The following is a 14,205-nucleotide window of genomic DNA, read 5'->3' on the forward strand; positions in this document are numbered from 1 at the left end:
CTAGTCCTCCATCTTCAGCAGTACAACTGGAAAAGAGGCAGGAAGTTTTTTTCTATTATTGCACTGAAGCGTCTTTGCAAATAGTAAACCCTGCGGCTCGTTTTTTACATTTTGAGAGCACATTAATAAGAAGAGAGGCAGATAATGAAGTGGCGGGCGGCTGGTTGGCAGGCGCAGGGTTAACGGCTGTAATTAGAGAGAAATAGATGACATGGACTCGGCGGTTAATTAGCAGAGCTGCAGTTAGTTCGTCCGCCGGCCTCTGGCTTTGTCTGCATCCACCTGAGTTTGATATCCAGCAGGTCAGAGTCTGCCGCTGTTCACAGGTTGTTTTCTTCAGTTTGGATGAGCTCTGACAAAACAGCCAACAAGATCGACTTTTACCACAGAGGTCGAGGTCAAAAGAGGAAACGTAAGAAAGAGAAGACAAATCTGAAGCTAAATGAAATGGAAACCTGGCCGTTGTCCATCATCTGCTGTATCATTTCTTCTGTAGCTGCATGTTGAAGTTGCGTTTCCATCCAAAGGACACAGAACTTTTAGTCCCAGGAACTCCTTTTCAAGGAACCAGAAGGTTCTTTCAGCAAGTTGTCGTCTGCTTTTAAGGTGGACTTTGTCATTGGTTAGTCTGCTTTATTCTGTAACTCCATGTTGATGTGTGGAAAACTGAAAAAACAAACTGGTTGAAATAAAATGCGAATGATCGAAATGATCAGTGCTGCAAACTCCAAAGTTCCCCAATTAAGAACTTTTTGGGGGGTTAAATAATGACCCCAGAACTTCATGTAGACCCTGGTTCCTGTGGTGGAAACATGATAATCACAGAGCAAATAATCAACAAAACAAAAATCAGTTAACTCTTAAGAAAGAAGAAGAAAAACAGGAAATATTCACAGTTAACAGCTCATATTTTTCATACAGCAGTGTGTAAATGCCCCAAAATATGTTCCAAAAAGTCTGACAGCTTTATAAGAATTTTCAGAAACATTCCCAATGAAACTGTTAAAATATCTGTTTCTAATAATTCAAATAATTTTGCTCAATTTTTCTACCAAAACTTTGTAGTTTGGATTAAAGAAATGAGAAGAAAAATCTAGAATATCACTCGAAAAGGAAAAGAAAACGCTGCAGACTTGTCAGTTGTCATTTCTCTGTTTGTCCTGAAGGGGGCAGTGCAGGAACAGAGACACAGTCCTCACAACCACAAACACGCCGAGCAGAGGAAGTGATCAGTTTAAATATTGATCAGCTTCTGTCAGATATAGAATGATAAATAATTCTGAGAGGCTCAGTTTGCTGGAAAATAATTTGATGAGAGAAGAAGAAGAAAATCAGGGGAAACCACAGAAGAAGAAGAGCTGAAGGGAAACATGAATGAATAAAGTGTGTGTGTGTGTGTGTGTGTGTGTGTGTGTGTGTGTGTGTGTGTGTGTGTGTGTGTGTGTGTGTGTGTGTGTGTGTTCTCAGTGTTCTCGGCCCAGGAGGAATCTCTCCACACTAAACGCTGCCTTATTATCTTCTTAATTATTCCACCGTGTGTGTTTGTATTAGTGTGTGTGTTTGTAGTTGTGTGTGTGTGTGTGTGTGTGTGTGTGTGTGTGTGTGTGTGTGTGTGTTAATGTGTGTGTGTTATTGTCTCTGACACTGTCTCCTTGTATTCTTCTCGTCATTATCTCAAATTAATCAGTTTTTTAATCATCCAGCAGAACGATGAGTTTAATGTTTTCTGTCGACGCCTGAAACAAGACAGCAGCCTGCAGCTCTGAGTGTGTGTGTGTGTGTGTGTGTGTGTGTGTGTGTGTGTGTGTGTGTGTGTGTGTGCATTTTCATCTTTTTAAGTTGTTTACTTCTGTATTCAGAGTCTTCAGGTTTCTGTACTTTATGTTTCTACATCTGAACTCAGACTTGTTACTTTAGTTTGAACGACTCTGAGGTGAATTATTGATTATTGATTATTTTGCATCATTGTGCGTCGCCTTCAAACATCAAGACTGATATCAACCTGAATGGACGAAACAATAAGACATAGAAAAGACGATTGACTGGTGGATCGTCAGAGGACATCACATAGGACAGACGGGACGAGACGGAAAGGACATAAAAAATGAAACAAGATGAAAAACTACCTCAAAGACGTAACGAGACAAAAAAGAAGAATAAAAGACGTAACAGGATGTGACAAAGATGTAATGAGACAAAAATGATGTTAAAGAAGAACAAAGAACAAACAACATGAGATGTTAAAAAAACAAAAAAAGAGGTAACATGACGTAAAATTGACACAACGGGACATAAAAGAGTCGTAAAAACGTAAAAACAAAAGTAACAAGACAAAAACATTGTAAAAGATGTAAAAAGGAAACAATGTAGATAAGATGTGTGTGTCCACGCGCTCATGCAGCTGTGTGTGTGTGTGTTTGAGAGAGATTGTGTACATTGATGTGTGTGTCACAGTATTTATCTGTTGTATTGGTGTGTGTGATGTGAATATAACAAGAATACACACATTATATCAGATGTGTGTTTTGTGGAGTGTGTGTTTTTATTTGTGCTCCATGTTTTGGTAGAGAATACACACACACACACACACACACACACACACACAGCCTCTCTGTCTTTAATTACGTCTTATCGTGACCTTAATTTGCGGCGAGGACTTAAGTAATGACGGCGCTCGGCTCTCGGCCTTCAGCCACTTAAAACACTCGCCTTCGTCTAATTGGTCAGAAGCATCGCATCATCACTCACACACACACACACACACACACACACACACACACACACACACACACACACACACACACATCAGAGCTGCAGAGTCGCAGTCAGTTTGTTGTTGGTAGTTTAAACATTTTGAAACTCACCTGTCTGACTGATCTGCACACCTGGATTTTCAAAATAAAAGCTCACTACATGACAAAATGTGAACATTTTTCAATATTAAGTTCATTTAAACACAAAAATGTAGATAAATAAGTTCTGAACATTGATAAGGTGTCATATCTGAAGGGACTGAGCACATTTTAAAGTTTATAAACAGATAAATATATTACCTTTTCTTAAAGTTTCTTCCTTATTTTTCTGTTTGTTTTTCATCCTGCAGTTTGATCTTCAACATTTGATTGATCGTATACATACATCTTTATTTAGAATATGAATATTTTGTGTTTCTGATTTATTTTTTTTATTGTCCGTCAGCTGAAGTGGTCACTTGTTGTTCCAGAGTTTCATTTCTTCACTTCCTGCTCTGACAGCTGGTGACTGAACGCTCTGATTTAAATGACATTTGCAAACGTGTTCGTCGTGTTTGTCGATCCAGAATAAAATCACAATTTATGAATCTGTGTGTGTGTGTGTGTGTGTGTGTGTGTGTGTATTGATCTCACATGCATATTCCTGTGACCTTCGCTTCATTTGAAGTCTGCATCGATCGTGGCGGGTCGGGCCGGCTGGCCGATGGGGGGCGGGGCTTTAATTATTACAACGCTCATATTCAGCTTCATAATCAGCTGGATCGTCACGGCGACAAGGAGAGGCTGCCGGTTGAAGAAACGCTGATTCGCACTAATTTGACATGATTGCTTTGTGTGTGTGTGTGTGTGTGTGTGTGTGTGTGTATTTGTGTGTGTGTGGTGCATTAAAGCGTCTGTGCTGAGCATCGTAAATGTAATAAAGGTTGTGATGAGTTCTAGCGGCTGCACAATGAGTGAGGGAGAGCGGGAAAGTTGCACGAATGACCACAACATTTAGTGTTAAAAAATAATTGGCCTGCTCGCCATTGTGACAATTTCTGTGTTCGGGGGAGAAGGGGTGAGGAAGAGGAGGAAGAGGAGGAGGAGGAGGAGGAGGGATTGTTTAAGTGTCTTCAGTATAAAGAGACTGATGATGTTGATAAATCCTTCAGTCGCTCTACAGCTGTAAAACTTCTCATTTTTCTCAGGTTAAAGCAATTTACAGCTGAAATTAATCATTAAATTAATTATTGATAAATGTAATAATTATTTTCTAAATAATTAATTGATTGTTTGGTAAATATAGTGTCAGAAAATATTGAAAAGTACACATCACACCCAAAAGTATCCTTCAATCATGGCTTCTAACAGAAGTTTATTAATAAAAGTTTATTAATCCAGGGTTAGTTCTGATCATTTAAAATGATTGAATCCAGATTTAAAAGTGAGCAGAGCTCTGCAGCACCAATAAAAACTGATCTCAGTCATGTAAATCCACGTTTCAGTGGGTGTGTTTGATAGTCACAGCTGGTCTGTGAAGCTCAACGGGGAACAAAACATCGTTGTATGTCAGCTAGCTAAAACATTATCCAAACGTCACATGACTTGCTAGCTAGGAAATGTTAGCAGGTGGTGTGTATAGCTAACTGCTAACAGCAGGGAAAACGTGATACGTCGGATTCTTCACAGAGTGAAAAAGGAAGTTTGCGCACAGAACTAAATATTACATCAATAAAACAATTTTCTTCAGCTATGACAGCTGTTTAACAAGAAAGACAACAACTCCCATGATCCCACACTACTTCACATCATCAAACTACTTACTTACTTTTTTAATGTTAGAGAGACCCCAGTGGCAGAACGTAGATATTACATGTTTAAAGCATCTGATAAAAAGTACATTTAAATTTTAGTTTAAATGCCCAAAAAATCCTGACAAGTTTGTATTAATTTTTGTAAAACGTTCATTTATCATTAAGATAATGTTCTTAAATTTTTGTACAAAAACTTTGAAGCCTGAGTCATAAACTGTCCTTGTGTGACCGTTTGTACGACCCTGAACCTGAACGCATCGTCCAACAAACACGACCCTGTCAACAAATAATGAAGATAATCGTGTTTTTCTCTTTATGTGTTTCACTAATTTTCTTTGTTTAAGGCTGCAGCTGTGTGTGTGTGTGTGTGTGTGTGTGTGTGTGTGTGTGTGTGTGTGACATGTAATTTGCTGTAATGGGAAGTGAAGCCTGGTCCAGTCGGGGGGAGTGACCTCTGTGTGAGGGATGGAGGAGGGTGACAGCGCTGTGCTCCCTCGTCCATCAGCGCACTAATTTAATTAGCCTAATTACACCGACATGAACCCCCCAACACACACACACACACACACACACACACACACACACACACACACACACACACACACACACACACACACACACACTCTCTCTCTCGCTCTCTCTCTTCTTCTTCTTCTTCTTCTTTTTTCTAATCCATGTCAGGGTGCAGATGCAGGGCGCTTCGTTAGCGCACACTAACGAGCTGAGATGACCACACACACTCTCACACAATCGCTCATAACTGTTCGTACAATCAGAGTCAGTGTTCACACACACACACACAACCGCTACTGTGTCACAAGATCACACACACACACACGAACATGCAGATATTAATATTTCTGTCTGATTCATGTAGAAACTGACAGATGTGTTAATTTTGCACAATTAAAAAACAAAAACTAAACTAAATCTTATTTATTTATTTTGTAAAGACTTCCATCACATCACTTTAATCACGACAATCTTTTCCCCAAACCAAACCAAGTATTTTTGTTGCCTAACCTGAACCAAACTTTAACCGTTTTACAACATTTGTGTGGTGTGTGAGTTGTGTAACATCCTTCAGGTCACTTCTGTCGCTGCCGTTTTCTCCACCGGTCATTAAAGTCACACTGGGAGTCGTTCAGTCAGTTTTACACAAGTTCCAAACTTTAGGATCAAAAGAGCTCGTTTTGTTCAAAAAAAGAAAAGAGAAGAAAATCTGTCTGGAGTTGCAAAAAATAGAAGAAGAAGAAGAAGAAGAAGAAGAAGAAGAAGAAGAAGAAGTCAACTTTAAGTTTGTTTTTGAATTTGAGCCCAACTTCACTTTTTGACTCTTGAGATAAACTTTTAAAAAGTTTTTCTGACCTTTAACCTTTAGTTGAGATGTTTTGCACATGTTCAGGTCGTGGCTGCTACTTTTATTTTATTTTACTGAAGCAAGAAAACAAATCTAATTTTGTAAAAACATCAGTCTTATTGAATAAAGGTCATTTTTTCAAGTCATCATTTTTCTGTGTTAACATTACGATAAATATATCGTGGACTTTTTATCATGATACTGTGTCACTTTTTGTGTTTTTTCATCCCTCATTATTCCCAGTAGTTCCATTTTTCTGTGATCTGACACCACCTGCTGTGTGTGTCTTCAGTGTTTGACTTTAAAGTGAAGTGCAGAGTCAGCTTCACCCCCGTCCTCCTCCCCCGTCCTCCCCCGTCCTCTTTATGTGTGGCGCGGTGGTGCAGCCCCGTCATAAATCTGATCAAAGGGGAGACGTTTCCATTAGAAGAAAATGGCAGCTTCTCAGAGCAGAACTGAGATTGATGGATAAAGTTAAATTGCATTAACCGTGCAGTTTAAATATTTAGCGCGGCCTTATCATAACTGTTCTTAACACTTAAAGTAAAATACAGCCTGCCAGGTGCAGGACGCGCTGACATGTGTGTGAGAGCCTCACTCCTATTGGTCCATCGCCAGCTGCCTGTTCAGGCCACAGGAAGCCAACGTCTCAGCAACATTTGATCCGTTTGAATCCAAAGTAAAGCAAAGTTTTACAGTTTGACCTTTAAACATCTCGTCTTTGTGGTGTTTCCAGAGGTCAGAAAGGATTTGAAATCATTGCGTTGTGTTTTTATTTCTGTTTGGAGCTGAAGTTTTTAAAAACGAGACAGAGGAGGTCCTGACGATGTGTTTGAGGATCTGGAGACAGGAGAGAGTTAAGACTTTAGTGACTCCATTATCTCTGTTCCAATAAACACGGCTCCGTTTCACGCGCTCACAGATGAAGCCATTGTTTTAATTGGGCTCGTTAAAGCCGCCGGCTTCGTTAATGAGGAGCCGGTCGTAAACATTTACCTCCAGGTGACACGGGGGCTGAGCCAAGGGCAGCGAAGACAGAGACAAGAAACTCTGAGACGGGTTTAAAAAAAAGCTAAGTTATGAATGTTTGGACACGGATCCTGGTGTTTCTCAGCTGTCTTCTCATTGGTCACTGATCTGATCATGTGACGTGTGTGTGTGTGTGTTTCAGTCGCCCAGAAGATCGTGGCCACCAGGAAGAAGCAGCAGCTGTCCATCGGGCCGTGCAAGTCGCTCCCGAACTCACCGAGTCACTCGTCTGTCTGCGCCACACAAGTATCGGCCGTCCACATCAGCCAGGTCAGAGGTCACAAGTGTTGTCTTTTCCTGGTTCTACTGGCTGGACCTTGAACTCACCACACTGTTCTAACTGTTCTTTACCCTCTTTGTCATTATAGTCACATAATTTATGAAAAATCTATATGGATTTTTTTATTCAGAAATATTGATGTTGCAGCTCTTCTGTTAGTGTTTTATGATTATTCTTGATATATATATATATTTTTAACTGCTTTAATGTACAGCAATGCATCATGGTCTATAAGATCATCGTATGTTTGAGAACTTTGTGTAGAAAATGTCAATATGAGACATTGTTCTTATTTCACGAAAGAACCATTATTTAGGAACCAATTTCAACATAATCTGTTTCATCCACAATCACTCACACACTCTGAGAGAACCTCTGGGAACCTTTATGTTCCGAGCCTAACTCCTTTATTTCAGGGGTTTTTATCTAGAACTGATCCAGAAGGTTCTGCTGAGAACCCTTTTATATTACGGTACAAAGATCCTTCAACGACAGAGTTCCTCAAGGATCTGAAGAAACCTGAAAGAACTCTTTCTTCCATGTAGTGTTCTTTGTTAAAACATGGGTGCTTAACAGAACCCATAGCCTTACAAAGAACCCCTTTTTTGAAACAGGGATTCTTCACAAGCAAATGGTTCTGGGTAGAACTTCTGGGTAGATTGTTTAAAGCAAAAACCTTTTCATATTTGAAATGAAACGATCTCGTCTGTTCCGTATTTTGTCGTCGTTTTGTTGCGTCTGACATCAAAGGCGGAGCTTTAAAAAAAGTTTTCCTGTTCCGCCCGGCGACACAGTTTAGATGTGATGATAAAGACCTGGAGTCTTTATTTTTGCTTTAGGAACCTTGGAAGAGTTCTACAGTTCCATGTTCTCTCTGTGAGTGCAGCTTCAGGCCGTTAAGCTCTTCGATCCTCATCCCTCAGTCCTGCATGGATTTCTCATTAAAAAGTCATCGCTCAGCGTGTCTGAGCAGCGCCGCCGCGTCCCCCGAGAGCCGTGTTTATCTCCGTTGGCCGCCTCCACAAATCGGCCCTCGGTGCATCTTTAGCTCTCGCTGATTACTGTGGAACGTTGGCCGCCTCGTCCTCGTCCTGCGCTCAGGAGACGCCTGTTTCACTGATGAGACAACTTTTTTTTCCTCCACTGTGGAACACATTCACGTACCGGGCTTTGTTCCAGTTCTAAAGCACAAATATGTGAAACATTATAATCAAAGTTCTTATGATTTCTTCGTTCTTTTAAAGACAGAACTCAGTCAGATTTCCCAGGATTAAAAAACGTTCCAAATCATTACTTTCCTTCTTCTGTCCCTCCAGACGAGTAACGGCGGCGGCAGTCTGAGCGACTACTCGTCGTCGGTGCCGTCCACGCCCAGCACCAGCCAGAAGGAGCTCCGCATCGACGTGCCGCAGACCACCAACACGCCGACGCCCGTCCGGAAACAGTCCAAACGCCGCTCCAACCTCTTCACCGTGAGTCGAAACCCTGGACAGTGAAAAGTGAAAAACTTTTTGACGCCCGTAAAATTATTTAAACATGTTCTCACATGTTTGAACCATTTTTCAACTTGTGATCAATCTGGCAATAATTTTCCCACTAATCAATTACATGTTAGGTCCATAATTCATTAGTCCGTTAGTTGTTTGTGTTAAATTTTAGTGCTGACTTCTTCTTATTGAGTCTTCAGGGAAAAAGAGGATTTAATTTTTTTGTCTCTTTCAGTCGACACCTGCTCTGAACAAACCTTAAAAACACAAAAGTTCTTTGTCTTTTACGTCCTCAGTCTTAACATTCTGTGTTTTAGCTTGTTAAGTTCTCCCAGAATTAAATGTTTTGCATCGAGTGGAACAGGTGATGGTCTTTATTAGAACGTCAGCGTCGATAGTTGGTGACGGTTATTATCTCGTCTGCTCGACAGTCGAGGAAGGCGAGCGAGACGGACAAGGACAAGAAAGGCCTGGAGGCTCGAGCCGACAGCATCGGCAGCGGGCGAGCCATCCCCATCAAACAGGTGAGACTTCCTGTGTGTGTGTGTGTGTGTGTGTGTGTGTGTGTTTGATGCCTCGGCCTTGATTAACAGTGAAATCACACACTTAACATCAATTAGAGTGAGGGGCTCTCCCGGGTCCTCCAACCAGATCATTAGGAGCAGGAGAGGGAATGGATCTTTTTCTCTTCTTTTCTTTTTTTTGTCTCTCCTCCTCCCCTCCCTCTGCTCGTCCACTTCATGTCCTCCTCTTCTCCTTTTCAAAGACGCCTCTTTTCCTCTGTTTTTTTTTTTTTTGTCCTCCCGGGCGCTTTGATCGGAGCTTTTTGGCAGCCGCGTTTTCAAGGAATAAAAGGCGAAGCAGAGGATGAAGGGGAGGGCGAACATCTCCGCAACACACGCCTGCTGCGATGGCGAGGAGAGCACCTGAATCGGCTCTTAATTTGACGCAAACAAGCTCCTCTCGTGTCGGAGCAGCAGTGGGAGGGGGGGCGGCGGGGGCGACGGCGGCGGCGGCGGGGTCTCCCGACAAGCAAATCAGGCAATTAGTGAGCACTAATCGCGGCCTCTTGTGTCGCCGCCGCGGCCTCGTTTGTAATCTCCTAATGAACAAATCGCATCTCTGATTAGGGGGGGAGGCGGGCCTCAGGAGGGGGAGGGGGAGGCGTGTGCTGCTGTTTGTGTTCAGGGGGCCGTCGTTTAAGAAAAAAAGCCCGCCGCGCCATCGCAGCAGAGCGGACGGTAATTGCAGCTGAACGTCGTGTGAGAATCTCTCTGCAGCTTCAAACTCACCGTCTTCTTCTTCTTCTTCTGTGGTGTTCAGGTGGCGGTGGAGCCCAGCAGGCGGAGTCGAGGGTTTGTGGTGCCGTTAATTTGGTTTGAGTGCAGGTTGGAGTGTCGGAAACACTTTTCATTAGGAGGTTATTAGAAGATTCCTGTGTTCCCTCTAGACGACCTCGTGATCAAAGATTATTAAAAGATGTTGAAGGGCGTGGCGAGTTTTAACGTCTCGCCACGAAACACGAAATCGCTCTAACTTTAGTATCGATGATTCGATCTGCACCAGTGCAGTGTAGCACCACCTAGTGGAAGCAGGAAGTGGCTGCTGCACGCCTGACTCACGCCGGGGCACGAAGGCCCGTCTTTTTTCAGCATAAATGAGAATCGTGATGCAAAAACCACAATTCAGTCAAATGCAGCTTTCAGTCAGAATAATTGCAGCATGACTTTTTTTGCAGCTCTAATATGAACTTAAACTGGAACGTTTAAGAACATCCGAGTGGTTCCACCTCGAGTGACGCGACAGGTGGATGTTTCCTGTCCAGATCATCACACCTGAAGTCTCGCCGTCCACGTTAACTGACGATTACTGAGCTGGTTATCGCCCAGGATTCGTTATCTGAAAACCTGCTCATCAGAAGTTTATTTATTGAGTCACCTGATGAAATCCGTGCTAATAAAGTCGGACGTGTTCTTTGCCTGGCGTGTCACGGCGTGGCAGACACAATAACCCCCCCGCAGCCCTCGGCGGCAGAATAAAGCAGAAGAGGCAGCGCTGTGAGGCAGAGCGCCGCGCTTCCTCCTGTTGTATTTTCTTTCTTTCTTTTTTTTTTGGAAGTGGACGTTAATTGATTTGATGGTTCCCTGTGGTCGCTCTCGCCTCGTCTCCCCGCCCGCTCCTCAGTGTGTCGACGGCGGGCTCGACGCGCCGCAGACCTGCTCCCTAATTAGACTCTGAGTGTGTTAGAGGAAGAGATTGCACTTCACATTCAAGGTTCAACTACCTTTTCCCCATTAACGCTCCATTTGCACTCCGCTCTGCTTCCTGCACGTCCTCCCATTAGCGCCGTGTTCACACTTGTTTTTAATGAGACGGCGGTCTGACTCTGCGTCACCTTTTTGTCTCCCAACATGAACTCCAGCAGACATTTACATGTAGAGGAACACGAGAACACAAACCACTGACTTAATCATCATCCTGACTTTTATTTGTATTTTATTGTGGGAATCATCCCACTAAGATCAGGAAGAGAAACAATCAATCAATAAAATATCTCGTTGTGATCGTTTCCACGGTGATTATTTTCTATAAACTCAGCTATCGCTAAATAAAATCTTTTTCAAAAGTGAAAAAATAAAAAAAAATAAAAATGAAATTATATAAAATGAAAAAATATAAATGTAAAGTCAAGAAATAACAAAACTGAAATATAAATGGGAAACGGTAGATAAAATAAAGTGAATAGATTAAAAAAAAATGAAAAAAATAAAGATAAAATAAAGAAAAGGGTATAAAAATAAAATAATTAATAAATAAAAATAAAAATAATAAAAATAAAAATAAATAAATAAATATCCAAAGTGGTGCGATATAATTAATTTTGTCTGTGTGTGTTGGGGGACTAAAATAAAAAAAAAATCGTAACAACATATAATAAAATAAAGAATGAATGGTCAGTTTAAAAAATACATAAAATATTTCAAAATAAAATAAAAAAAACAAGAAAGGGAAAAAATAAATAAAAGAAAAAATATTTTTTAATTAAAAATAAGAAATAAAATAAAGATATAAAGAAAAAGAATAAAATAAAAAATGAAATAGGCTAAAAATGAAATAATTAAATTAGCGATAGTGAATTTTGTGTCACACAGGGTGGGTGGGCAAAAGAATAAAATAAAAAATATAAATATAAAATAAAGAAAAAAGTAATGATGAAAGAAAAAAATGAAATTAAATAAACAAAATTAGATAATTAAATATTGATATTAGTCTTACATATTTCATTTTACGTCACAAACGATAATCAGAAGTTCAGACGTTTTTCTTTATCTGGATTTTCTGCTTCTTCTTCTTCTACTGCTTATTCTGTACCTGTGTGTGTGTGTGTGTGTGTGTGTGTGTGTGTGTGTTACCTGTGTGTGTTACCTGTGTGTGTGTGTGTGTGTGTGTGTGTGTGTGTTACCTGTGTGTGTGTGTGTGTTTGAGCCACTTGTGCGGCGGTCCTGATCTCATTAGAGCGACTCTCAGTGTGACTCTCGACCACTCGAGGTGACGGCAGTTCACTTCGCCTTTTGTTAAAGGAGAACGCCTTCGTTAAGAGAGTCCAGCGCTCATTAAAACCACACACACACACACACACACACACACACACACACACACACACACACACACACACGAACACACACACACACACAGACACACACACACGGAGGCCGGGACACGGTGGACTCAGTTGGCTGTAATGAGAATGGGGCGGACTTCCACTCTGAGGCAATTAGCCAGTACAAATACACACACACACACACACACACACACACACACACACACACACACACACACACACACACACACAGCATGGCATAAACGTTTACATTTACACTCATGTAATAACAGGCCCAGAATAAGTGTGTGTGTGTGTGTGTGTGTGTGTGTGTGTGTGTGTGTGTGTGTGTGTGTGTGTGTGGGCGTGTGTGGGCGTGTGGGCGGGACGAGGTCAGACGTGTCACGTAGCCTCCTCTCGTCATCATCACCTCCAACAGGTTCTACTTCAGTTCATCTGCAGGTGAATCTGGAAAAAACCCACAAAGATATTTAGTTTATCTTCACAGAAACACAAGGAAACATTTAATATATGAAACTTTGAACTTATCGTCGAGGTTAAACTGGATGAGAATGTTTTGTTGTCTTTTTTAAGAAGCTAAAAAAAACCAATGTAACATTTTTGTTAACTTTTTTCATCTAGTTAACAAACAATTTAATATTTTGTCAAATTCTAGCTTGCTAGCACACAATGTAGCATTTTGTTAACTTAAGTAGCTCACAAACAATATAACTTTTATTGAATCATTTTAATTTGGTTAAATAAGCTTCTGGATTAAATTAACTTCAGTTGATGAAGCAGCAGAGAAAGAAAGAATTGTGTGGTTTGAGTCTTTGAGAAACACAACTGCACTGCTGGGAAAAATAAATAAAATGTCTTGAATACAGATGAAATCAAACGAGTGGGTTTGATCTGGAGGCAGAATCTTCTAACAAAATGTCTTAAAACATTTTTAAAAACATTTTACAGACTCAAATGATTTAACCAAATGCAGTCAAAAATCTGCTGTGGAAGGTCACAGATATGAAATGTTATTAATGTTATTTATTCTGATGCTTCCCAAAGTTCGTATTTATCAGACGTTTATATAAAAAGATGCAGACGAAACTGCAGATTGATTGAAAAGTCAGAAACGTTGCCTTCATGTTTTCAACCTCTGCGACAGTTGAATTTGGTGAAATCTCCCTTTAAAGAGCCAAACATGAACATGTTTGTTATAATTAACTCTCTGAGGGACGACATGTACGCCTGCGACCTGCACGAGGATCTAAAACAGGAAGCACATGTGGAGTGGAGGCTGACACCTCCTGCTGAGCCGCTCCGCTGCCACATGAAACCACAGAGGAAACGCCGGCCGTACCGCCGGCCGATTGGTGTTTTTTTTCCCTCTCCTCCTCTTCTTCTTCTTCTTCTTCTCCTTTCTTGAAGTGAGCGGATGCGTCCAGCTTTGTTTACAGAGGCTGTTGACGGCGCAGGGCTCCTCCGACATCTGCTCCACGCCGCTAATTAGCCGCTAATTACCGGAGAGGCCCGCTCGTGTCTCTGTCACGCGGCTGACCGAGGCGCTTTGAAAAGCAACAATCTAACAAATTAATTTCCTCCGACGCAGCAGCCGAGCCGCTGGGACCACTGACACACCAGAGAGGATGTGTTTTTTTTTTACTTCTTCTAAACCTTTATTTACTCAGTGAAGGTTGACGGAGCACGCTGCTGTTTCACTGGGAGCCGCCCAGTACACATACAGCCTTTTACTGGTGGCCACTGAGCAGCTCCTCTGGAGCAATTTGGGTGCTCAGCATCTCGCTCAAGGCCGACTCAGTGATGCATAATCAGAGGAGGAAGTGATCCTTCACTTTCATTACAGTCAGGGAATCAGAGGCGAGTCCAGATCCTGTTCACATG

At 41.5% G+C, this 14,205-nt stretch overlaps 1 protein-coding gene across 7 annotated transcripts in view; it reads left to right on the forward strand.

Annotated features, from left to right (window-relative positions):
• Positions 1–14,205, forward strand: part of agap1 (ArfGAP with GTPase domain, ankyrin repeat and PH domain 1) — a 124,723-nt gene that overhangs the window by 63,570 nt on the left and 46,948 nt on the right. For all 7 annotated transcript variants that reach the window (XM_084713404.1, XM_084713405.1, XM_084713403.1 and 4 more), the window contains 3 exons: positions 7,078–7,205; positions 8,532–8,687; positions 9,134–9,226. In XM_084713404.1, the coding sequence (XP_084569530.1) occupies positions 7,078–7,205; positions 8,532–8,687; positions 9,134–9,226 (377 nt within the window). The remainder of the gene's footprint in view (positions 1–7,077; positions 7,206–8,531; positions 8,688–9,133; positions 9,227–14,205) is intronic.

The sequence above is a fragment of the Lutjanus erythropterus genome, chromosome 24 (assembly GCF_056507025.1).
Source record: "Lutjanus erythropterus isolate fLutEry1 chromosome 24, fLutEry1.hap2, whole genome shotgun sequence".
Lineage (NCBI taxonomy): Eukaryota > Metazoa > Chordata > Actinopteri > Lutjaniformes > Lutjanidae > Lutjanus > Lutjanus erythropterus.